At 38.9% G+C, this 27,354-nt stretch overlaps 2 protein-coding genes across 5 annotated transcripts in view; one reads left to right on the top strand and one right to left on the bottom strand.

The window, feature by feature from the left end:
* Positions 1-27,354, top strand: part of MTMR7 (myotubularin related protein 7) — a 140,890-nt gene that overhangs the window by 101,004 nt on the left and 12,532 nt on the right. For 3 of the 4 annotated variants that reach the window (XM_060183386.1, XM_060183379.1, XM_007516283.3), the window contains 7 exons: positions 5,432-5,541; positions 10,675-10,800; positions 13,491-13,540; positions 14,367-14,567; positions 16,662-16,802; positions 19,988-20,114; positions 22,646-23,707. In XM_060183386.1, coding sequence (XP_060039369.1) covers positions 5,432-5,541; positions 10,675-10,800; positions 13,491-13,540; positions 14,367-14,567; positions 16,662-16,802; positions 19,988-20,114; positions 22,646-23,008 — 1,118 coding nt within the window. In that variant the 3' untranslated portion in view covers positions 23,009-23,707. Of the gene's footprint in view, positions 1-5,431; positions 5,542-10,674; positions 10,801-13,490; positions 13,541-14,366; positions 14,568-16,661; positions 16,803-19,987; positions 20,115-22,645; positions 23,708-27,354 lie in introns of those variants that run through there. The other variant, XM_060183389.1, reaches the window with a different exon arrangement.
* The window catches only part of VPS37A (VPS37A subunit of ESCRT-I), a 44,720-nt gene continuing 42,787 nt past the window's right edge, over positions 25,422-27,354 (bottom strand). The window contains exon 12 of the mRNA XM_016185239.2: positions 25,422-26,513. The gene's annotated coding sequence lies outside the window, so the exon portion shown is untranslated. The remainder of the gene's footprint in view (positions 26,514-27,354) is intronic.

Here is a 27,354-nt window from a genome sequence, read left to right as displayed (position 1 = left end):
TAAGGAAGGACAACTCTCTGGATGCCTTTCGGGAATATGACCAATGCTTGACTATTTGTTTTTACCAAGTAAATTATAAACCACATGTGGGAGCTCAGATGATGAAGTGTTGCAATCAAACCCACCTTATGAGGCTTTTTCTTCTTCAAACAGCTGTCCTTGGCACTAAAGGGATTAGAAGGTTTGGACTACTGGTCACTTAGTTGGAAAGGAATAGTGCATTTCATTTGTCATTATTATTATTTTTCAAACATTTTAACCACTGGTAAAAAACATGACATAAGACTAGATTTCAAGTAACAGGAAAAGAAAGCTCTATTGAGGCTCCAAATAGCTCTGCTTGTTAGTAAGACCTGCGGGATATTTCATCAGAAACTGAAATCTAGGACCAAGTTCACATCCTATATAGGTCCTCTTAAGAAACTGATTTAATTTTAACAATTATTTTTAGTTCTAGTTCAAGTGATTTTGTGGCTTTTGTCTCTCTCAATATAATGGCAACTTATATCGACAAAGTTATTTGTAATTTAAGTACTTTCTACAGTAGCTTCCTTTTTGAACAAATAGGTAACGTATATCTCCTTAAATAACAAAAGGAACTCCATCTATATATATATTTTTTCTAATTGAAACAACCAGTAGAAGAGGTTGGCATAGGCTCTTCCCAAAGCTGAGGAAGTTATTGTCATTTACCTTGGCAATTAAATCTCCTAGGAGAGACTAGTGACATACTAGTATATGTGAAGCCCTGGGGTTGAGCTCTAACACTGCAAAAATGTAAGAGAGGTGCTTTTTTTCTCATTTAAATAAAAGGTCTTGGGGGCCGGGCAGTAGCGCAGCGGGTTAAGCTTACATGGCGCAAAGTGCAAGGACCAGCATAAGGATCCTGGTTCGAGCCTCCAGCTTCCCACCTGCAGGGGGGTCGCTTCACAAGTGGTGAAGCAGGTCTGTAGGTGTCTGTCTTTCTCTCCTTCTTCTGTCTTCCCCTCCTCTCTCCATTTCTCTCTGTCCTAGCCAACAACTATGACAGCAGTAATAACAACAATAATAGCAACAATAATGATAAACAACAAAGGTAACAAAAGGAAAAAAATAGCCTCCAGGAGCAGTGGATTTGTAGTGAAGAGGAAACTAATGAGAGAAAAAATTAGGTACTCCCAGAGATAATTCTTTTTTTTTAAATCGCTTTAAAAAATTTTTTAATATGTATTTGTTGGATAGAGACAGTCAGAAATTGAGAGGGAAGGGGGAGATAGAGAGGGAGAGAATCAGAGAGACACCTGCAGTCCTGCTTCACCACTTGCAAAGCTTTCCCCTGAAGGTAGGGACCAGGGGCTCAAACCTGGGTTCTTGCACACTGTAACATGTGCGCTCTACCAGGTACACCACCACCTGGCCCCCAGAGATAATTCTGATCTATAAACTTTCTATAAAACTTTCTCAATAGTCAGTGACAGTTCCAGGAACATGACAGAAGTGGTTACAGCTTGGGACCTGCTAAAAAGATTTCAGACTTTAAAATGGAATCTGCTTGGCTTATTTCAAATAGCACTTCACTGTAGTATTACCTAAATTGCTGAGTAAACTCTGGGCCTTTGTTCCTGTGCTCTGGACCCCACTCTCTTCTGATCTGTTGTCAGGGCAAGGTTGCATTTCTCTGGAACAAGTTGCTGAGAAAACACCCAGTCTGTCTGTGGTCAGCTGCATGAAATTACACAAAGGCCAACATTAATAATTTCTGTTCATATGGAATCCAGGCATAAAATCAATGACAGGAAAAAGGTTTTGTGGGGCAACATCCAAACAATGGAGCATGTTAACTGGAGGATAAGAAAGATTATTGCAATTCCCAGTGGAGGGAGTGGGGACATTGAACACTGGCGAAGAGAATTATCACCCTATTATCTTAACAATATTAGAAATCAATATTAAATCATGAATAAAAAATGTAAAAAGAATTCTGTTGAAAACAGTTTATAGAAGTTTATATGCCCTGTTATATAAAACAAATATTATTAGACCAGGGCATTAAACTCCTAGTTAGTAAGTACAGTTCTCTGTGATCTGTAGCATGTCTCTGATGTCAGCTTAAATGAACTTTGTCCAGCAAAATGGTTGGTAAATATTGGTTTTGGGTTTGGCAACAGGAGTGATCAAATCAGTATTTCAGCCTTTCCCAGAGTTTATTCAAACAAACCCACCAGTTTTATATTTAAAACTCTGGACACTAATTGTCTCAGTCTCAAGTGTACCCCAATCTGTCCACGTGTATTAATCATCTGTAGAGCTGTTTTCTTCTAACATAGCCACTCAGCATTTGGGGTGGGAGCAGTGAGGAACACCCTCTTGGTTGCCACTCTGCTTGAAAACCTGCTAATCTTATTTTAGTGAACACAGCAGTTTTAATGTTAACCAAACAGCCATTTTCAGTGTGGGAGAAAGGAGCTGACTTGGCATGCAATGTGCGTTTGCTGTGTGTGCTGAAGGGAAAGGGAGCTTTAGAGCAGTGTCTCTTGCAGTATATCTTAGGGCCTTGTGTGAACTGACCACTCCACTCAAGCTTTTGGCACAGGCTGGAAGGCCTGGTGGTGTCTTTATTTTTACACTTGCTGTCATTTCCGTGGCTTGTGGGAAGAGAAGGTGAAAAGGATCATTTGTTCTTGGGCTGAGCTTCAGAGTGTAGACGCCAAAATAATTCTTCAGGTACCCTGAACTTTGTGAAACAGGAATGCCAACTACTCCCAAGACCTACAATAACAACTAGAAAGTTTTTACTGTTTAGTGAGGGGTAGGGGGCGAGTCATTAAAGAACATTGTGGGAGATTTAAAAGAATCAGTGGAGTCCTGAGATTACATGGTAGAATGTGTATAATTTAGGATTAAATTGAACACTTTGGATCATGGCCAGGTTTGGACAAGAAAAGCAAACTGCAAGAGTTTAATCAAGCACACCCCCACCCCACTCCCACACCCACACACCCAGCTATGTAATGGCCAAGTCTGCCACTTGGAGGATTTGTGCAGTACTACTGGGCGGTGCTCTAAATTGCACTGGGACAAGGAACACAGGGCTTGCTCAGGTTAGCTGGGGGCCTGCATTTTTGGCAAGCTATTCACACAGTCTATGTACATTTGCTCACACTAAGCTTGCTCACTTTGAGCTCACTGGATGATTTTTTGAGGTGTGCCCTGGCTAAATTGCTGTATGTACACTGGCCTCAAGAGTCTTGGTTTCTTTTTTTTTAATGTTTATTTATAAAATAGAAATATTAACAAGACCATAGGATAAGAGGGGTACAATTCCACACAAATCCCACCCCCAGAACTCCATATCCACTCCACCTCCCTTAAGCTTCCCTATTCTTTATCCTTCTGGGAGTATGGTCCCAGGTTCATTATAGGGTGCAGAAGGTGGTAGGTCTGGCTTCTGTAATTGCTTTTCCACTGAACATGGGCATTGTCAGTTCCACCCATATTCCCAGCCTGTCTCTCTCTTTCCCTATTGGAGCAGGGCTCTGGAAAGGCAGGGCTCCAGGACACATGGTGGGGTAATCTGCCTGGGGAAGTCAGATTGGCATCATGGTATCAACTGGAACCAGAGTAATGAAGCTGAAGGGTTGACATTTCATGCCTGACATCTCTGGACACAGTCCAAAGTGTAACATGCCAAGGTGGTTCTGGTTGCATTGCTTAGGCTGGGATCAGCAAATGTAGTATCAGTTGGTATGAATTAAGAGAAGCGTGCAGGTAGAGTCTTGGTTTCTTTGTGTTCTCTTCCTAAAAGAGAAAAGTGCAAAGTACACCCCTAGCATTTGGGGTGTACTTTGCATAACATAACTTGATTCGGAATAACCACACTTTAGTTGCTAAATAATATCATGCAACCAGTGTCATAATGGATGGCACATTTTTAATTGAGAAAATGGGTAGTTTTTAAACTAGAAGGATGTGAGGAATAAGAGCATTTAGATTAGTTTATGGTTGAATTATAAAAAAAAAACTGAGATTGAGAGTCATTGCTTAAGAGTGTGAACTCTGGAGTCAGACTAAATTCACTTATCAAATGTATGTCCTTAGACAAGTTTTTTTTAACCCTTCTTTGCATTGGTTTCTACTTTCATAAAGTAAGGATAGTAATAATATTTTCTTCATATGATATTAGTGAGTTTTAAAAAATTGGTATGGGAGAGCCAGGTCATGGGGATGGGGGGAAGATTTCTCTCTTCCTCTCTCCCTCTTTATGTCCCGGTTTCATCTCAATTTCTCTCTGTTCTACCATATGAAAAAGGTAAAGGAAAAAGGAAAAGATGGCTGCTAGGTGTGGTGGGTTTGTAACACAGGCACTGAGCTCCAGTGATAATCCTGGTGGCAACTAAAAAATAATACAAATAATTTTTTAAAACATATTATAGATAAACCACTTAGAAGCTAGTGTCTGTTAACTGCTAGTTGTTTATTAATGAGAGAGATGGGAGAGTGGAAAGAGAATAAAGAGGATCATTCTGGCACATATGTGCAAGGCTAGCGTGAGGGTGTTTCTTCCCAGGCACGTGCTCTCTGGGTTGGAGAGAACTCGACCAGAGCCAACCTGGGATGCTGCTTACTCAGTGATGTGGGAGAGAGACCAGGAACTCATGGTGGAGTGGGAACACAATTCTTTATTGATGCCGGAATGCCCCAGAATTGGGTGTGAGCATAGCGGGTTAGGCCACGTGGCACCAAACTGCAATGGCTGCCTCCCGCACTGCACGCCAGCCATTCTCCAGGTCGGGATGCAGGAGCGAAAAGAGAGCAAAACCAGGAACAGAAGTGGATTTTATGGGATAAAAACCAGAAGTGGCATGTCAGAAACAGAAATGGCTAGGAAAGGGGGTGGAGAGAGGCAAAAGGCATGCTGGGAAGGTGGAAGCATCCTTAGCAACTGTTGTGATGGTTTTAACTGGCAGGAATTAGCCATACCCTGAGGGGATAACATAGTGGGGATCTTTCAGGCAAAACAATGATTATGTAAATAGACCATAGTGTCAGCAATGGAGGATGGAGCAGGGGGGCTGCCTGACACATATCCTGCTAGGGGTTGAATTCAGAACTTAATGCTTGAGAATCCAACACCTTATCCACTGTACCACCTCCTGGACACACATGATCTTACAATCTTATAAGCCACTATTAACCTCTGATAAAATTTTTATAGAGATTAAAAATGAAACTCAAGTATAATACTACTAAACAAATACAGTAAGTCCCATGAATGAAGAAGATAGAAATGCCTTACTTGAAATGCTTCAGTAGAATCAAATTGAGTAATCTTGGACAATTATCTTAAGTCTTCTAGAATAATGCTACAATGAAAGAATCACTAGTAAAGTACCTACATATATGAAAAAAGAGTTGTCTTTATTTTGCTTTTCTAACACAATTCATCTTGCAGTGTGTGAACTTAAATCTCCCACTATGAGTGACTTTCTGTGGGGACTGGAGAACTCTGGCTGGTTAAAACATATTAAGGCCATCATGGATGCAGGGATCTTCATTGCAAAGGTATGTGATTGAGGGGAAAAATGAGTTACACTTATAGACAGAAGTTGAGAAATAAGAATAGAGGGGGACTCCTACCCTATGGTTTTGTTAATTAATCCTTTCTTAAATAAAAAAAAATTAAAAAAAAAAAGAATAGAGGGGGAAACACAAAGCAGAAGGTGGACTGGAGTTGGTGTATTGCACCAAAGTAAAAAGCTCTGGAGGGGGGAGGAGGGTTCAGATCCTGGAACATGATGGCAGAGGAGGACCTAGTGGGGTTGTATTGTTATGTGGAAAACTGAGAAATGTTACACATGTACATACTATTGTATTTTACTGTTGACTGTAAGCCATTAATCCTTCAATAGAGAAATTTTAAAAAAGAGAAGATGAGAGAGAGCACTGCCCAGCCCAACGTAACACTATGGTCTGCCATCTCACACACACACACTCACACACACACACAAACACACACATTGAGTTAAGGTGTAGACGAGTTTATTCTGACCTCCTGCTTCCTCCCCATCAGCTGCCACATTCAAAGCTGTGCCATACTGAGGAGGGACCTGGTTTTGCAGACCTCTAGGAAGTTTATCCTTAAAATATGTGAATTTCCTCCATTGATAGTATGTCATGGCAGTAGCCAAAGAGAGAATGTTTGTAGGAAAAAAAAAAAAAAAGATATAGCATGTCTTTCCTGGTAACATGCTATGCTCCTTTTAATTAGGTAATTCATTTGTTCAACAAATATTTAGTGCTAAGTAACAATCGCCTGGTGTCAATTATATGATGCCCAATGAAGTAGATAGAGTCACTTCCCAAAAGTTTCCATTCTGATATGAGAGACAGAAGAAAATGAATAAATGAACTAAAAGGAACTCCAGATAGTAATAAGTGCATAATAAAATCTCTCTACCTCCAATTTTGTATTTCCTGTCAGGATACTTCACTAAATCTGTGTGAAGTGCTTTTCTCAGCAAAGACTTATATTTAATATTAACAAAATTATCAGATGGAAGGGAAGGGGGAAATAGGGTGAACTGCTATGATTTTTTTTTGTATTTGTTTTTTCCAGTAACTACCTCTGGATTTATTACATGGCTCATATCCTTTTGCCTGTAACTTTGTAGTTTTTCAGTTTATAATTTTGAGGTATCTCTCATTTTCAGAAATGATTAGGACTGGTAATATAACCAGAATTTCATTATCTCAAAAATTTACAGTGGATACTTAGGATAACTGAAGGTGGGCTAGGAGGTATGCCATAGATATATGTTTGCACAGGAAGTATACTTTTATGTAGAAGAGATGCTTATTTGAGTGGCTTGTGAATTATAATGGGAACCAATGAAAAAAACAGTTACCTGTACCAAAACAGCTCTGGGCTATGTCCTAACAAGGTTGGGTTTACAGTAAGTTTCATTCTATTTCTCTGCTTCTTCCTATAAGTATAAAGCTAAACCTAGTTCTAATGAGGAATGTTTCGTTTGTATGACCAGTCTTTGTGACTGCTTCTCCTGCTTTTTTTTTTAAATCTTTTAATTGAAGGAGTTAATGCTTTATAGTACAGTCTTGACACATAGGTATAATTTCTTTTTTTCTTTTAATATTTATTCCCTTTTGTTGCCCTTGTTGTTTTATTGTTGTAGTTATTATTATTGTTGTTGTCGATGTCGTTGTTGTTGTATAGGACAGAGAGAAAAGGAGAAAGGAGGGGAAGACAGAGAGGGTGATAGAAAGATAGACACCTGCAGACCTGCTTCACCGCTTGTGAAGCGACTCCCCTACAGGTGGGGAGCCAGGGACTCAAACCGGAACCCTTATGCTGGTCCTTGCGCTACGCGCCACATGCGCTTAACTGCTGTCCTACCACCCAACTCCCAGGTATTATTTCATTAGGCACCAGGACTTCAAATATTTCTTCTTCTCCCTCCTACCCCATCCTTCCTTGGAGTCCTTCACAATACACCATGGTGCAATACACCATGCCTAGTCTACATTTCATTTTGTGTACTCTCTCCCAATTCCTATGTATTAAGTCCCACTTATAAGTGAGATGATTCAGTATTCTTCCTTCTTTTTTTGGCTTATCTCACTTAGCATGATGTCTTTTTATTTAAATATTTATTTATTTTTCCTTTTGTTGTCCTTGTTTTATTGTTGTTGTTATTGATATCATAGTTGTTGGATAAGACAGAGAAATTGAGAGAGGAGGAGAAGACAGATAGACACCTGCAGACCTGCTTCACTGCTTGTGAGGCAACCCCCTGCAGGTAGGGAGCTGGAGGCTTGAACCAGGATCCTTACACTGTGCTTACACTTGTGCTTCATGCCATGTGCACTTAACCCTCTGCACTACCACCCAGCCCCCCCCCCATTATGTCTTCAAGTTCCATCCTGGGCTGTATAAAGGAGATGATTTCATCACCTTTAACAGTTGAATAGTATACCATTGTGTGTATTTATACCATTGTTTTAAAGTAATGATTTACAAAATTACAAAATAACTGGGGTATAATTCCACACCATTCTCACCAACAGAATTCTGTGGAAATCTCTACTGGAAACTGCAGTGGTTCTCACAAGGCCACAGATATGGGATGTTAGTTCTATAATGGTCTGCCAACCTGTATCTATCTATCTTTTGCCCATTTTTTTTCTATGGTCCTGTCTTCTTTTCTAAGTCACATCTACACCTGGGTTTATTACTACTTCTGGGTGTCTTTCCTTTTTCCTCTTTTCTCTCTGGGTCCTGACTGAATTGGGTTTCAGAGTTCCCTAGTCATCTTCCTCTAACATATCTTCCCCTCCTCCTCTGGGAATATGGAACAAAATTCTTTGAGGGGTGCAGAGGGTAGTAGTTCTGGCTTCTATAACTGTTTCTCCATTGAAGGTCGATCCATACCCCCAATCTGTTTCTGTCTTTCCCCTAGTGAGGTAGGGCTCTAAAGAGGTGAGGTTCTGAAACATATTGGTCAGGTTGTCTGCCCATGGAGTTCAGGATAGAATCATAGTAGAATCTGCAACTTTGTGTCTGAAAGGGGATAAATTTTAAGGCAAGACAAAAATGTTTAATAAATAGGAACCAGGAAGTAGGAACAGAAGAGGTGACAATAGGGATTTTAAGGTAGTAAGAAGCTAGAAAGTCTATTTTAGGTGTGTTCCTTGGAGCCCATGATGTTAGTAATTTTTGCTTGATCTTGATGGTTAACATTGAGGTGGACTAAAAGTATTATCTGGGAAGATGGTGTCAGAGTTGAGAATAGGACTAGAAAGCTGTAATTAGGGCAGAGAGCAACTCCCAAAGTTGAAGAAAATATATAAATACAATTAACTGTTTACCACATCAATCTGACCCCAGGGTCCATATATATTCATATTTAGCACATGAGCCTGTATAATCTCCAAGTCCTTGTCAGTCTGAGTTTGCTGTCCATGACCACAGCTGGGAATATTTTAGGCTATATTCATTTCAGAACCAGTCATCTCTGAGTGGCAGAGTAGGTTGACCCAGCCTCCCTTCAGAAAATGGGTCAGTCCCTACACCATTGCTACTTTATAGTGAGGGCTAGTTACTGGAGAGGTACTTGAAAGGGCTTATGATGACATTCCTGATGGAAGTGACCAGTGATGGTAGGGAGAAGGGTCTACTAGAGGTGTAGGCCCATCATATCTACAAGGGAATCCTAGGATTTTCTAACTTGGGCCCCATGTGATGGGGTGACCTGGTAGTGACCAAAGAAACCCGCATTAGGTGAGCCAGTCTCTTGCAATTTTCTAGATTTTGTAGTCTCTTTGTTATCTGACAAACTTGGATTTTCTCCCAGTTGTTAAAGCCTTGAGTGCCATTTGTTATATCCAAATCAGCCTATGAGGTCTGGCCTCAATTTGAGGAGGAAATAAACCTGGGATTTTAGTGGGGTCTAAGTTAGCCTCAAGTTTTACTGTATTTACTTGTTTGATGGTTCAAATAAAGGTTGTCATAGAGACAATAATTGTCCTTTAATTGATATATATATATATATATATATATATATATATATATATATTTTTTTTTTTTTTTTTGCTAGTGTATCTCTTGGCCAATTGTATACCTTTTGTCTTCTAAGAAAGATTATCAGGGGGGTCTGAAGGGTTGGGCAGTGGCTCATTTAATTAAATGCACATTGAACTATGTGCAAGGATCCCTGCAAGGACCCAGGTTCCAGCCCCCACTCCCTACCTGAAGCAAAAACATTAGCAGTTAAGCAGGTCTGCAGATATCTATCTTTCTCTCAAATGAAGTCCCAAACCTCAGAAAGTATAATAGTAGCCAAAGCAAAGATTAATGCAGTTCAACCAAAACCAGATAGTCAAGCAACACCTTCACTCTAAAAACAAAAACAATACAAAGGGAAAGGAAAAGGAAAAGAAAACAGAATGAAAGAAGGAATGGTAAGAATAGACAAGTACAAAAATAAGCTGTCAACTATAAATTCTAGAGATAGTGGGAAGAGAGAGAGAAGGAAAGAGGAGAGAGACAGGGGGAGAGAGAGAAGAAGGAGGAGGAGGTGGAGGAGGAGGAGAAGAAAGAATCTACTCTCAGTCAGACTTCTACAAGATAATTCACGAATGAGTGTCAGTGTCTCCACCAGATTGGGACACAGAAAGAGAAACTAGAAACAGAAGTGACTTTTATAGGATAAAACTGGAAGTGGCAAGTCAGAAATGAAAATGGCTAGGAAAAGGGGGTGGAGAAAGGAAAAAGGCATGCTGGGAACTTCCTTAGCAATTGTTGTGATGGTTTTAACTGGTGGGATTAATGTTGCCCTGCAGGCAGGGTGGGTCTTGAGGTAGAAAGAAGATAGATCAAAGGAATGGGTGGGGAATCTTTCAGGCAAAACAGTGATTATGTAAATAGGTCATAGTGTCAGCAATGGAGGATGGAGCAGAGGGAGGTGGTGGTGGGGTGGGCAGGGGGCTGGCATAATGCCTGACAGGCTATCACCCAGCCCTCTCCAACATTTCTTGTTTCTGCCCTTTCTGATGTATGACATTTTCACAGGTGTAAAGTGGTGTTTCATTCTTGTCTTAGTTTGCATTTCTCTAATAATCAGTGACTCTGAGCACCTTCTCCTATGTCTGTTGGCCCTCTCTGATCCTGCTTTTTTATAGGCTGTTTCTGAGGAAGGAGCAAGTGTGCTTGTTCACTGTTCTGATGGCTGGGACAGGACTGCTCAAGTGTGTTCTGTGGCCAGCCTCCTGCTAGAGCCACACTACCGTACTCTGAAGGGCTTCATGGTGAGTGTGACTGCTAGACTCTAATAGAAGATATTAAGTGTAAACTAGGGGGACACATATAAAGTATTTTTAGTAGTTTGTGAAAGGGTGAGTTTTATAAGTCACTTGCTCATATATAATAAGAAACTTCCTATAAGTATTTGGAGAAAAATTTATATTTTTTAAAGTAGTCCTTCATAAGTCTGGATGATGTTACTAAGAATTTCATGGTACTTTGGTTTTCTTTTCTGAAAGTATGCATACCTTCTCTCCTAGAGTTTGTACCTCTAAGGGATGCCTAAAAATGTGCTTCTAAGTGCAGAGTGTTAGTATATTTGTCTGAAATAGAAGTACTGTTTTCTTTCTTTTTAAAAAATTTTTATTTATAAAAAGGGAACACTGACAAAAACCATAGGATAAGAGGGGTACAACTCCACACAATCCCCACCACTAGAACTCCGTATCCCATCCCCTCCCCTGATAACTTTTGTATTCTTTATCCCTCTGAAAGTATGGACCCAGAGTCATTATGGGGTGCAGAAGGTGGAAGGTCTGGCTTCTATAATTGCTTTTCCGCTGAACATGGGCATTACCAGGTCAACCCATACTCCCAGCCTGTCTCTCTCTTTCCCTAGTGAGGTGGGTCTCTGGGGAAGCAGGGCTCCAGGACACATTGGTGGGGTCGTCTGCCCAGGGAAGTCCGGTTAGCATCATGTTAGCATCTGGAACCTGGTGGCTGAAAAAGAGTTAACATATAGAGCCAAACAAATTGTTGACTAATCATAAACCTAAAGGCTGGAATAGTTCAGATGAAGAGTTGGGAGGTCTCCATTTTATAGATAGTTAGTAGTCCTGTTTTAGTTATATTCCAAAGAGCCCATGACTATACTAGGTTTTTTTTTTCTTTTTCTTTTCTTTTTTTTTTTTTCTGAGCCTGAAATCTGATATGAAGGTAGTAGATCTAAGTTATTGTCTGAGGAAATGATGTCATGTCTGGAAAAAGGACCCGAAAGCTGAATCTGGGAAGAGAGTAGCTCCCCCAAATATGGGAAAGGTGTATAAATATTGTTGACTGTAAACTCTCTCGATTTGATCTGATCTGGGGCCCATATTCACTTAGGAGCCTATGTGACCTCTGCATCCCTATAGATCTGAGCTCACTTTCTGTGGTCATGAGTAGGAATGTTCCAAGCTGCCCCAATTTCAGGAGGAAACACTGTTTGTTTCTTTTTTTTAAAGTTTAAATGACTGGGCATTTACCTGACACCTGCCTCTTTAACTGGGACTTGTTAAAATTCTCTTCATTGGATCCTGAATCTGTAGGGAGAAATACTAAGAAAGAAGCCCAAATGGTATATTTCTGCTGCTGGAGTTCCTTGATCAAGAGAGGAAGGACAGCAGATTTTCATTCTTGGGTCTTTTCATTTTCTGATAGCTTCTGAGAACTACATGTTACTTTTCAGTGAAATTATACTGACATTCCTGCTGCAACACTTTATTCTGGATTAAGGTTGGGAAGACTGTATTCTTTTGCTTGTATTTGAGGGATGAAAGGGTTTCTTTTCACATGATCAGCTCCACCTTGGTGTATATTTTTTTCATTATGCAAAACTGATTTGTTTAAAATGATCATATTATGAACTTACTCCATCTCTAATTATTGTCAGAATGATTTTATCTAATTTCTTACTCTAGTCCATGTGCTTCATGCCACATGCGCTTAACCCGCTGTGCTACTGCCCGACTCCCTTCTATCTAATTTCTTTATCACAACTGCCTACACCATTGACTTCTTATGATTCTTCCCCTGTTAAACTTCAGAGTTGAGAAAGACAAACTTCAGTCACTTCATAGTTTTAGGAGACTATTCTGTCCATTTTAGAGCAACGGTGATAATTGATGTAATATTTCAAAGTAAGGCTAAAATGTCTTTATTTCTTTTTTTTTCTTTTCTTTTAGATAGAGGCAGAGAGAGAGAGAGAGGAGAAAGAGGAGGGAGAGAGAGAGAGAGAGAGAAAGAGAGAGAGAGAGGGAGAGAGAGAGAATATAACACTGAAGCTTCCTTGAGTGCCATGGCAGCTGGGCTCAAACCTTTGCACATGGCAAAGCAGTACACCATCCAAATAAGCTATTTTGTCTATCCCTGAAATTTCTCATATGCTTCGAACAACCATCATTTTATAATACTTTTAGTGTGTAGTGTAAACCACTGGAAAATATTTTTTAATTGCTTTATGTTAAAAAGCTACTGCCTGTAACTCTGAAAGACACAGTATTTCAATATGGTGGTTGAGATGAATTTTGGAGTATTAAAAGCTAGGTGAAAACTACTACTTCTCAGTGACTAAATTTATTTATTTCAGTTTCTCCATATGTAAAATGAGAATAATAATGATATCTGCCCCTTAGTGAATTGAAATCATATATGAAGTTATATATTTAGTTTTTATTTACCTCATTGAAAGCCCTCAGCAGGTGCTATTTGGATTTTCATATATACTTCTTAATTTATTTTTCCTATGACCTTCAACTCTGCTCTTGGGATATATATTTTTATATTGAGTAATAAGTGCTTATTCATTTGCTCATTAACTGAAGATAGTGACTGCCACAACAAAAACTTTGAGCCCTTCAATATTATTCATTACAGGATGTTTCCTTTTTTACTTAATTTGCTTCTATCGATATTATGTTTATTCTTTCTTGTGTAGGTATTGATTGAAAAAGATTGGATTTCCTTTGGTCATAAGTTTAATCACAGGTAAGAAATATTACAAAATCTGTTGTTTTGAATGTTTAGGATTAAAAAGAATTAAGTTTATGAATTTTTCAATTGATGAGTAGAGGGCAGAGGATTAATAGCCTATTTTATTTATTTATTTATTTATTTATTTTCCCTTTTGTTGTCCTTGTTTTTTATTGTTGTAACTATTGTTATTATTGCTGTTATTGTTGTTAGGACAGAGAGAAATGGAGAGAGGAGGGGAAGACAGTGAGGGGGAGAGATGACACCTGCAGACCTGCTTCACCGCTTGTGAAGGGACTCCCAGGCTCCCACTCTGCAGGTGGAGAGCCGGGGGCTCGAACCGGGATCCTTAAGTCGGTCCTTGCACTTTGTGCCACGTGCACTTAACTCGCTGCACTACTGCCCATCTCCCATTAGCCTATTTTAAAAGTTTCTTTTTCCTCATTTCATTACAAGAAAGCAGTGCAATAAGTGGATGACTTTAAAAAAAACTTTTAAAGAAAACTACTTTTAGACAATTTTTTCCTACTTTCCTACCGGTCACTAATTAAAACAGAGGCAGAATTTCAGAAGTTCTGCTGTACTTGTAAAAACTGAATTTAAAAAAAAAATGCTCTTTTACTATGGAAAGTTTCCTTGAATTTTTCTCTAGTGCCAGCATATCTTATGTAACTATATAAATATGTCCTTTCTCTAATCAGATGATCAATATAAAATTTTACTACTTCTGGAATTCATATTCATGTCAGTTTTCTTTAGTACTACTTTTATATTACATTTGTACTTATAAATTTCTAGTTTAAAAATGCTTTCCTTTAAAGATTCTAATACTATTTTATAGATATGGAAATCTAGATGGTGATCCAAAAGAAATTTCTCCAGTGATTGATCAGTTTATTGAGTGTGTATGGCAGTTAATGGAACAATTTCCCTGTGCCTTTGAGTTTAATGAAAGATTTTTGATTCACATTCAACACCACATTTATTCCTGCCAATTCGGAAACTTCTTATGTAACAGCCAAAAAGAGAGGCGAGAACTCAAGTAAGTGTCCTGGTATTTTAATTTTTTATCTAAAGATTTTCAGTGACTGGAGATTTCATTGATCTTTCATAATTTTGAAGTGTATTTTAGCCATACATCTATATAGACAAGTTAATGTTCCTTTCTTTTTCCTAACATCAATTCATATGACGTAATATCATTTGCTGTCATAGGTAGCTACAGATTCATTTCCTTTGGTTTCTACCTGATATCCAAAGAGGATCATAGACTTGGTCACCCTGGCATCTTCCTGGAGTTACAGAAAATAGTTTTTGCAATTAAAAGGAATTAGATATCTATGCTACATAAAATACAAGACCTGCAGATACAACTAATAAAGCAAGTTTGAAATTTTCTCTCCTGGGGATATATCCTAAGGGGCCAAACATACCCATCCAAAAAAAATTTGTGTGTACCTATGCTCATAGCAGCATAATTTGTAATAGCCAAAACCTGGAAACAACACAGGTGTCCAACAACAGATGAATGGCTGAGCAAGTTGTGGTCTATATACTACTCAGCTATTAAAAATGATGATTTCACCATTTTCAGCCCATCTTGGATGGAACTTGAAGGAATCATGTTAAGTGAGATAAGTCAGAAACAGAAGGATGAGTATGGGATGATCTCACTCATAAGCACAAGTTGAAAAACAAGATAAAAGGATAAAACATTAAGCAGAACTTGGACTGGAGTTGGTGTATTTCATCAAAGTAAAAGACTCTGGGGTGGGTGGGAGGTGGGGGTTCAGGTCCTGGAACATGATGGCAGAGGACCTAGTGGGGGCTGTATTGTTATGTGGAAAACTGGGAAATGTTATGCATGTACAAACTATTATATTTACTGTCAACTGTAAAACATTAATCCCACAGTAAAGAAATAAAAAAAAAACATATTGCCCTTGGCAGGGGTAGATAGCATAATGGTTATGCAAAGAGACTCTCATAACTGAGGCTCCAAAGTCACAGATTCAGTCCCCTGCACCACCATAAACCAGAGCTCTGGTAAAACACATTTTAAAAACTAACAAAATGTACTGCTTTTAACTAGAGCAAAAATTATTTATGAATTACAAATGCGTGAACATGCAAATTTTCCTCTTAAAATTATTTTCAATGTGGTATATACTTTTCACTGTGGTACCAGATTTCATTGTGGATATGATCAGTTTGAATAACATAGTTTCTGTACTTCTGTACTGTAAGAATAGAAATAAATTATCTTTTCCTAGTAGGTACTATCTTTGTTTTTCAAATGTGATGGTTAATAAAGGATAATGATTTTAAAAGTAACAGGCTGCATCCTTTAAGCTCACCTGCTTTCTTTGCTGTGGTTCATTAGACTAACCACACCAATTCTTATGTTTCTATTTATGTTTGAATTCTGGCCATTCCATTCATTTGCTTTGGGAAACTATTTAACTTCATCTCTAAAACAGGAAAATCTCATGGTAATCTAGTGTGGATTGAATGAGAATGAAAACCTATAAAACATTAAATCCTAGTAAATAATAAAAGTTCAATAACTTCTGGAGAAAAAAAATCTTCCCAAATTACAAAGCATACAGAAACTAGGTTATTCAAAGTGATAATATCCACAATGAAATCTGGTACCACAGTGAAAATATATACCACATTGAAAATAATTTTTGTATCAGGTGTATTTAAACATCTTGTCAAGGACAGTACAGGTAGCAGAAAAGTTAAGACTATTACAGAGTTCTTCCATTGTATCATGAGGCTACAAACATTGTGGATTTTTAAAAGTTTATTTATTGGGGGATTAATGGTTTATAGTCAACAGTAAAATACAACAGTTTGTACATGTATAGCATTTCTACATCACAATGCAATCCCCCACCCCCCCAGATCCTCCTCTGCCATCATGTTCCAGGACCTGAACCCTCACCTCCACCCCAGAGTATTTTACTTTGGTGCAGCACAACAATTGTGGATTTTTTTTTCTGCAATAGAATATGCATATCTGATACTTGGATAACAATTATTGGTTCCTTTCTAGCTGTTATTATGGTACTTATCTAATGATTGTGAGAGCAAATATAAGTGACTTTGAGGCTTATTTTTTTTATAACAGAATTCAAGAGAGAACATATTCTTTATGGGCTCACCTGTGGAACAATCGGGCTGACTACATGAACCCTCTATTTAGAGCTGACCACAGTCAGTCCCAGGGAACCCTTCATCTCCCCACAACACCATGCAACTTCATGTACAAGTATGTAAACCTCTAGGACCCTACTCTAGGTTGTGAACTTTGCTTCTGTACAGTTTAATCTTTGGAGACCATTGTATATGAAATAACCAAACTTCAGAACTTTTGGACACAAAGCAAATCAGAAGAGAGTACTTAAATGTCTGATGTATATTTTGAACAGCCTCTCCTGTTCCTTTCTTTTCCCCCAAAATATAGCATTCTCTATACAAGGTAATGTTTTAGAAAAACACAAGTGCCATTTTTTAATATTTTATTTATTTATTTATTTATTTATTTATTCCCTATTGTTGCCCTTGTTGTCATTTTTTATTTTAATTCAGAAAGAGGGAAGGAAGGAGGAAAGAAGAAAAGAAAAATAGAATAAGCCATGCGACTTATAAATTAAATGTGGAATCACAAACTTAGTTACTAATCATGCCACTAGTCTTACCTTCTTTCTTTGCTAAATCAAGTCCCAGTGGAACCATTTCCTTGTGGAAATTAATTATTTAAAAACTACATATTGGGATGGAAAGCACAGCTGTGGCTGGCATCCAGTAGATTCTACTAGGTAGATATATTCATTGGCTTCCTTCTTTTCAAGGCTTGTCTGATATATAAGAATGACACAGGGGTCGGCTGGTGGCACACGTTACAATGCACAAGGACCCAGGTTCAAGCCCCTGGTCTCCACCTGCAGGGGGAAAACTTTGCAAGTGGTGAAACAGTGTGTCACTCTGTCTCTCTGCATCATCCCCTTCCCTTAGATTTCTGGCTGTCTCTATCCAATAAATAAAATAAAGATAATTTTAAAAAAGAATGACATAGATTAGAAAAAAAGATAAACTTACACAAATATGATGAAATTCTTCTCTCTACCCATCTTCAACATGTACTTAGTGACTTTTATTTTTTTTGAATTTTTAATATATATATATATATATATTTTTAAATTTTCTTTTTCTCCCTCTTTTGTTGCCCTTGTTTTAGTTATTATTATTGTTGTTAGTGATGTTGTCATTGTTGGATCGGATAGAGAGAAATGGAGAGAGATGAGGAGAAAAAGATAGACACCAGCAGACCTGCTTCACCGCCTGGCCTGTGAAGCGACTCCCCTGCAGGTGGGGGAGCTGGGGGCTCGAACAGGGATGTTTATGTCGTCCTTGCGCTTCGTGCTTAACCCGCTGCACAACTGCCCAACCCCCGACTTTTCTTTGTAGTTTTTTTGGTTTTTGTTTTCTTTCTTTTTTATGTGATAGGACAGAGAGAAATTGAGAAAGGAGGTGAAGTGGGAGAAACACACCTATAACACTGCTTCACCAAACATGAAACTTTCCCCTGCAGTGGGGGCCTAAGGCCTTAACCCTGGTCTTTGTGCATGATACTGTGTGCTTTCATCCAGGTGTTCCACTACCTGACCCTTCCTTCAGTTTTATTCTGCAATAGGTTTGTTGATTATTAGCTATTCAAATTTCATTATAGGAGGGTATTCTTTCATATTAAAAGAAGTCTCCCATGATTTGTAAAACAATAGTTCTGACAACTGTTGAGTAACACTGCAATAAATTATATAGGAATTAAATTGTTATTGCTAGCCAGTCAACAGATACATTATTTAAGATTAAACACTGTTCTTGGCACTGTGGGCAAAACAATGAATAACACAGTTGCTACCTTCAAAGTACTTTGCTAAGACTTTTAACACATCTTTGGGTTCAGTCTTTGGGGATGATTTTTTTAGATAGAAGGACGTACAAGCAAGGAGGAAGAGGGAAAGACACTACAGTTTTCCTTAATTTGTTGGGGGCTGGACTCAAGCCTTCACTGTATGCACAGTAGTCCAGATGCCATCCCAGGTGAGATATCTTACCAACCTGAAAACATTTTTTTTTTCTAAAAAGCGTTCTTTCTTTCTTTTTTTTTTTTAATTCTTATTAACTTCATGAGAGAGAGAAGACAGATAAAGGACATAGTATTCTGGCATATGCAGTGTCAGGGATCAAACTCAGGACCTTTTTCTTGCAAATCCAAAGCTCTACCACTGCACAGCCTTCCAGACCACCAAAGTACTTTTATTTATTTATTTATAAAAAGGAAACATTGACAAAACCATAGGATAAGAGGGGTACAGCTTTGCACAATTCCCACCACCAGACCTCCGTATACCAACCCCTCCCCTGACAGCTTTTCTACTCTTTAACCCTCTGGGAGTATGGACCCAAGATCATTGTGGGATGCAGAAGGTTGAAGGTCTGGCTTCTGTAATTGCTTCCCTGCTGAACATGGGTGTAGACAGGTCGATCCATATTCCCAGCCTGTCTCTCTCTTTCCCTAGTGGGGAAGGGCTCTGGGGAAGCGGAGCTCCAAGGCACATTGGTGAAGTTGTCTGTCCAGGGAAGTCTGGTCGCATCCTGCTAGCATCTGGAACCTGGTGGCTGAAAAGAGAGTTAACATTCACAGCCAAACAAATTGTTGAACAGTCATAGACCTAAAGGCTGGAATAGTGCAGATCAAGTGTTGGGGGGTCCTCCATTTTGTCAATAGCTAGAAGGAATATTTTAGTTTTATTTCAAAGGACCTGTAGCTATACGTTTTTTTTTTTTTTTCCTGAGCCTGAAATCTGATATGCAGGTGAATCCTATTTATTGTCTGGGGAGATGATGTCATGGCTGGGAAAAGGACCAGAAAGCTGGGTCAGGGAAGAGAGTAGCTCCCAAATATTGGAAAGGTGTATAAATATTGTTGACTATAAACCCCATTGATTTGATGTGATCTGGGGCCCATAATTAGCTTAGGAGCCTGTGTGACCTCTGCATCCCTGTAGATCTGAGCTCACATTCTGTGGTCAGAAGTAGCAACATTCCAAGCTGCCCCAGTATTGACCCATCTTCCTCAGGTGTAGCATAGAGTATGATGTCCATCCTCCCTTCAGAGGATGCCACCAAAGTACTTTTCTAAAAAGAGACTAATAATACCTCTTTAACACCATTTTTCCTTATTTACATTATTTGTTGTATTTGAAAGCAATTATAACTTCTCTTATAATTTAAGATCAATGTAAGTGTTTTTTTTTTTAGCCTTTCATTTGCATTTAGTTAGTACTTGGATTGTAGGACTGTGGGAGAAACAATGCCATAGGCGACATGGGAATCCGGCTTTACAGATTGTGATTTGGTGGGGTCGTAAAGCTCTGCCATCCTTTGCAGGTTTTGGAGTGGAATGTACAATCGATTTGAAAAGGGGCTACAGCCGCGACAGTCAGTTACAGATTACCTAATGGCAGTGAAGGAAGAAACCCAGCAGTTGGAGGAAGAACTCGAGGGCCTCGAAGAAGTAAGACACACTCTTGTTAATCTGTTTTCTGTGATTATTTCTTAATATGTACTTCTCCATGAAATCCTCCCATGAATTAGGAAATGTGAAATGTAGCAATATAGTCTTTTTCTGTGTGTGTGGATAACCTGAAACACGACACTAGCAGGTAAGCACCCAGATGATCAAAGTCCCAACCTAAGTACTTAGCACATTTCAGATATATGACCCCCCCCCCACAATTTGCTGAACATCTATCTGTTCCTACTATAGCTTAGGGATCTTTGTTTACCACGATGTGAGAGTACTACAATGAATTCTTTCTGTAGGATAAATGAAAATAGGAGATTCAAAGAGGAAGAATATAATCAAACATGGGGGCCTGGTGGGGGGACACCTGGTTGAGCGTACACATTATAGTGCACAAGGACCCAGGTTCTAGCCCCGGGTCCTCACCTGCAAGGGGAAATCTTCACAACCAGTGAAGCAGGGCTGTAGGTGTCTTTCTATCTCCCCCTTCCCTCTTGATTTCTGACTATCCAATAAATAAAGATAAAAAAATTTTTTTAAAAAGAATATAATCAGACATGTACACCTATAGTAAAATTTTACTCTCCACTTATGAATAATTATACAGCACATTGATTTATACTTAATTGTACCTGAGATTTACTGTTGTTTCTTTTCTGCCACCAAGAGTTATTTCTGGGGCTCTGTGCATACATGACCAGACCGCCATTCCCAGTGGTCTTAATTTTTTTTCTTTTCTTTTTTAAAAATTTTTTTTATTCCCTTTTGTTGCCCATGTTGTTTTATTGTTGTAGTTATTATTGTTGTTATTGATGTCATCATTGCTGGATAGGACAGAGAGAAATGGAGAGAGGAGGAGAAGACAGAGAGGGGGAGAGAAAGATAGACACCTGCAGACCTGCTTCACCGCCTGTGAAGCGACTCCCCTGCAGGTGGGGAGCCGGGGTTCGAACCGGGATCCTTATGCCGGTCCTTGTGCTTTGCGCCACCTGCGCTTAACCGCTGCACTACCGCCTGACTCCTTTTTTTTCTTTTTATGATAGGGAGACAGGAGAGATATCTGAAGCACTGTTCCACTTCTTGTGAAGCTCCCACCCTCCCCCTCTGGAGTGTGTGTGTGTGTGTGTGTGTGTGTGTGTGTGTGTGTGTGTGTGTGTGTACACACATGTATGCCAATATGTGAATGAAGGTGGCTGAAACCAGATCCTCACACATGGTAACGTGCACTCTATCTGGTGTCCTTTCACCTGGTCTCAGTAGCTATTTTTTATTTTTATTACTATCCCAAAGTTGACCAGAGAGGTTATAAGATACATAACTCTGTTTCCTAAATAAATCCTTTGTTTCCAGTGGTACCACTTTAGTTCATTTGGATCTAGTTTAATGCCCAATGAATTCCACTCATTTAAATTTATTTTATTTTATTTTTTAAATTTTTATTTATAAAAAGGAAACACTGACAAAAATCATAGGATAAGAGGGGTACAACTCCACACAATTCCCACCACCAGAATCTCTATCTCATCTCAAGTTTTTTATTATCTTTATTTGCTTATTGGATAGTAGAGATGGCCAGAAATTGAGAGGAAAGGGGGAAAATAGAGAAGAAGAGAGACAGAGAGACAGAGAGACATTATATATATATAATAAATAAATGAAGATTAAAGAGAGAAAGAGAGAAAATCCATTAAGAGATTAAGTAGACTAGTGTTTGCTAGGAACTGTGAAAATGGGTAATTGAGGAATAACTGCTAATGGGCATGAGCTTTTCTTCAGGGATAATAATATTTTGGAATTAGATAGTTGTGAAGTCTTATATAAATATACTAAAAACCACTGAGTTATATGTACTTTAAAATGGTGAGCTTAAAAATGAAACATACCTGAGCCGTTGTAGTAATAAATACATTCTTATTTTTTAAAGAATTATGTTCAAAGTATGAAAATAATTATTTAAAGCAATATAAGTAGATAGTATGAGTGGTAGTGCAATAGACTTTCATATCTGAGGCCCCAGAGGCCCCAGGTCCAAACTCAAGTGCCACCATAAGCCAGAGATGAACAGTGATTTGGTTTAAAAAATGTGTGTGTGTGTGTGTGTGTGTGTGTGTGTGTGTGTGTGTGTGTGTATGTGTGTGTGTGTGTGTGTGTGTGTAGTAGAAAGAAGATAACTGTATTGTCAAGTGCTTCTCTATGATATGGTTTTGAATTTTATAGAAATTCTGTTACAGTAGGTATTGTCATCCTTACAATAGTTAAGAAGAAGCCAATCTCACAAAATTTATTTTATTGAAATCATTATGTCTCACTTTGAAACTATGTCCATGTAACTTTGAAACTATGTCCATGTAAATTCCATGTTCTTAATATTGGGTTAGAAAAGTTATGCTGTATTTTTCCATGCAAAAAAAATGTGTCATGACTTGCCCAACAACCCAATATCAAGACCAGCTGGAAGATAACAAATACTAATTATGAAAATTACTTATGATTTTCCCCTGAAATTGTTATTTATTTTTTAGAGACTGGAAAAATTTCAGAAAGTCCAGTTAAATTGTACTAAAGTGAAGAGTAAGCAAAGTGAACCCAGCAAACACTCAGGGTTTTCTACCTCAGACAACAGCACAGCCAACACTCCCCAGGATTACAGTGGGAATATGAAGTCATTTCCATCCAGGAGTCCTTCACAAGGTGATGAAGATTCTGCTCTAATTCTAACCCAAGATAATTTGAAAAGCTCAGATCCAGATCTGTCTGCCAACAGTGATCAAGAGTCTGGGGTAGAAGATTTGAGCTGCCGGTCTCCAAGTGGTGGGGAGTGTGCACCCAGTGAAGACAGTGGCAAAGACCGGGATTCTGATGAAGCTGTCTTTCTCACTGCCTGAAGTTTCCTTTTGGAGTTCCAAGATAACAGGACACATGAATCACTTTCCAAAAATAAGGGACAGGTGCAATTTCAAACAAACAAACAAACCTCAGAAATGGTACTTGTCAACATCAAGAATTATAAGATGTGGCCACGAAAAAGGACACAAATTCCAACTGTTGAAGAACAGGAAATAACTCTTTTCTTTTATCAAATAAATAGAGAAAAATTATTACCTACTTTGAAACCCATTCTATACTATCAAAGTTTTATTTACAACAAAACCACTTCTACCATACCCTGAAATTATTAATACAAATCTTATAGCATGCATCTGCTAAAAAAAAATGCCCTGATACCTTCATGCACCTGCTATCGCTTGACTTTCTCTTCTCGATGTGTATTGTTTTCTAAAACACCTGACATTACCTTCTTTCCTGAGTCTATTATCACTGTTTCAGTAATAGCATTGTTGAGGCACAACCTTTTTGGTTAATCGATATATTTCTATAAGTGAGGAGCTTTGTAACTGCTTAACCTTATCTTTCAGGTTTAATGGTCACCTTAACTACCTAGATACTATATTTTCAATTGTTATAGTGATTTTGCTGCTTTTACCTTGACTCTCCTATTTCTCCTCATTTAAAAATGCTAAAATCTACAATTCACTTTTTATCTAACATAAGTCTAATACTTAATAAAGTTGAAGCAACATTTACTCAGTGGTTCTTACATATGGATTCAGACTCCATTAACTTATTTAAATAAGTTTCTTCTTATTGTTTCACAGACTATACTATGTAGATTGTGGAGTAAAAAACAGCCAGATTTCTAAAGTAAAACAACATAAATGTAGGATGGCCAAATTAAAAAAAAAAAAAGGGAAAAATTCCAGTTAAGAACTAGAGAATTTGATTATATTTTCTATTTAACTTGTAGAATGTTTTGTCACCTGTTATTTTAGGAATCATGTAACTGCTAAGTAAAGTCAATTAACAATAATTTCTGACAGGTACTGTTGAAAGTTAGTGGTGGAGTGTGTGTTTTTTGCTAAGTCAGAAGAGCATTAAGAGTAAAAACCATTTTTCTGTTGGACTTAGAGGTTTAACATGGCAACAAAGCAATATTCTTTTTTTTTTTTTTTCTCCAGGGTTACTGCTGGGCTCGGTGCCTGCACCAGGAATCCACCGCTTCTGGAGGCCATTTCTCCCCCCCTTTATGTTGCCCTTGTTGTTGTAGCCTCGTTGTGGTTATTATTATTGCCATTGTTGATATTGTTCGTTGTTGAATAGGACAGAGAAATGGAGAGAAGAGGGCAAGACAGAGAGAGGGAGAGAAAGACAGACACCTGCAGACCTGCTTCACCACCTGTGAAGCAACTCCCCTGCAGGTGGGGGGCCAGGGGCTCGAACCGGGATCCTTACGCCGGTCCCTGCGCTTTGTGCCACATGTGCTTAACCCACTGCGCCACCGCCCGACTCGTACAAAGCAGTATTCTTAAATCACCTCCTCCACAAGCACCCTGAATATGCAGCTGCATAGATGAAAGAGTTTCCTCTGAAAACTAGCTAAGCAACTCCTTCATATCACCACATGAAAACAGGGCCACACAGGTGGGTAGGAAGTGAGATACAATCTCACCATAAATCTCTCCACACCAGGTAGGAAACTAAAGACACCCTTGAGTGTCTTTTTTCCTTCTCCCTGAAGGGCTAATACCCAATATCAGAAGTACCTATTTTCAGGAACTGTGGCTTTTAAAACCTGCACTTGAGAGATAAATCCCCAGAATAACAGGCTTGGAAAATCAATGAAACTAGTAGATGAGACCCAAAAGTTTGTAGTAAACTGGAGGAACTTGTGCACAGACCTAGTTACCATAAGGGTCAGTCCTCAGAAAAGCACCCGGATTTCCTGTAACAGATTGTAATTTGCTAATTCTAAAGCATTGACAAGGTGCCCTGAGAAATAACTTAGTGCATAGAACTCAGGACTAGCTTATGTGTGTGCCCAGGTTTGATTTCTGGCACCATGTATGCTGCAGTGGTAAAAACCAATCTTAAAAATAAAGTAAAAATAAAACACTGGCAGGGATTGAACATTTCTAGGAACAGTTGCTGGTGGGCACCATTTTTACCACATGATGGGTGCTGTCTTTATCAACTGGAGGACACCATCTCTGTGTTTCCTCTCTGAAAGATTTCATAGCACCAAGCATCTCCCAGTGCCAACTTTTCACACATCTGGCACCCCAGTGTTTACACTGGGTAACTTACTTTGGCAGTTAATGACCAGAGAACTTCTCTTGATTACTTGGATTCCTAGGCCACACATACCTGTAGCAATCTGAGAATCAGTTCATGGCAGGCTGCTACCTGTATAGAACTGCATAAATAGCTCCCTGGGCCTATTTGCCTTTCTAGATGCTTTATTTCTTCTTTTTTTTTTTTTTAATATTTTTATTTATTCCCTTTTGTTGCCCTTGTTATTTTATTGTTGTAGCAGTAGTTTAGTAGTAGTTGTTAATGATGTCATTGTTGGATAGGACAGAGAAATGGAGAGAGGAAGGGGAAGACAGAGAGGGGGAGAGAAAGATAAGACACCTGCCGACTTGCCTCACCGCCTGTGATGTGACTCCCCTGCGGGTGGGAAGCCAGGGACTAGAACCGGGATCCTTGCACTTAGCGCCACACACACTTAACCCGCTGCACTACAGCCCAGCTCCTTCTAGATGTTTTCATCTGAGGGCGAGGCTTCTGGTCTGGCACACTCCTAGATCAGTGTTTACAGAGAATAGAGGCTGGTGGATTTCAAACAGTCACCCTCAGTATACAGTTAAGAGTTAACAGACTCAGAAGTTCAATCTTTCTGTGAAAATATATAGCTTGAGCAATAGATTTCTAGTTAAAAATACATTTATGGGGGCCAGGTGGTGGCCCACCAGGTTAAATGCATGTATTACCATGCATAAGGACCCAGGTTCAAGCCCCTGGTCCCCACCTACAGGGAGAAAGCTTCATGAGTGGTGCTGCAGGTATCTTTTTTTTATTACCTTTATTTATTTATTGGATAGAGACAGCCAGAAATTGAAGGGGAAGCTAGGGATAGAGAGGAAGAGAGACAGAGCAATACCTGCAGTTACTGCTTCACCACTCGCAAAGCTTTCCCCCTGCAGGTAGGGACTGGGGACTCGAACCTGGGTCCTTGCATATTGTAACATGTGTGATCAACCAGGTGCACCACCACCCGGCCCCAGTATCTTTCTATCTCCCTCTCCCTTTTCTCTCTGTTCTATCAAACAGTAAATAAAGTTAAAAAAAAAAATACATCTGTTAACTAACTGTCTACCTTTCCCAGAGACCTATGAAGGTGGGAATTTCTTGCTTTCCCTTTTCTGCACCAGAGTGCTAGCAGCTCTTGGCGCCGAGTTCTTGTGTCTGGTGTCTTTGTTTCTGCAGTGGTTAGTCCAGGGATGTACATTGGTCACTTCGTTCTGGTGGCCAAAAGAGCTTGTTTTCTGGGCCCTGTTGGGTTGTAACAACTGGAGAACCAGCTTGTGGCAGACTACTACCTCCAGTGCATTACACAGACATCAGACTGACAAAAGCCCCAGTTTTTCCTCTGAAAGAGAAATACTGTCTATGGCCATACCACCCTGAACATGCTCAATCTTGTCTGAAAAATATTTGCTTGTCTTAAAGTTTCAGTTCCAAGGGCAGGCTTTAAGTTTGGTATACATCTAAAGGCTATCAAGTTGCTCTAAGGAATGTAGACTAGGGGGATGCCATCTTTGTAATTTTTTTTTTCTCATTGCACTAGCCTCACTACAATTTGGTGATATATTCCAAAAAGTAGGTTTATACATTTGTCTGGAACTCTGATTGCTTTCAACCCAAGGGACACCTCCAGATTACCCGGCCTGATAGCAACAGGGCTCACATTTGTGGTCCCACAGAACTGTTATTATTTGTATATCTTAAAAGCTATTACCTGAGGGTCTGACTTCCAATTAGATTGAATTTTGTGCAAGGTAAGATTCCCTACTTTGGTACTGACAAGTCTTGGCACTTTTACCAAGAACTATTATTAACAAAATAGTACTATCAATAGCTAGAAGAAGGTTTAAAGATATATTTCAGCTCTTGTGTGAAGCTATTCCTTCAAGACTGAGAGAAGTGTTACATCTACTACACAGAAACAAACAAATCTGCCAAATTAGGAACAAGCAATGAGTTCCAAATGAAACAAGATAAACGTACCAGAAAAATAATAAAATATGAAACAGATAAAGTTTATCCAATAGTATCAAAAAGAAATAAAAAGTGTTGAGAAAAAGATTGGCAGAAAAGGGGGGCCAGGTGGTAG

The sequence above is a fragment of the Erinaceus europaeus genome, chromosome 2, assembly GCF_950295315.1.
Source record: "Erinaceus europaeus chromosome 2, mEriEur2.1, whole genome shotgun sequence".
Classification (NCBI taxonomy): Eukaryota; Metazoa; Chordata; class Mammalia; order Eulipotyphla; family Erinaceidae; genus Erinaceus; species Erinaceus europaeus.
Note: the sequence above shows the minus strand (reverse complement) of the source record. Positions and strands in the feature narration are given on the sequence as shown.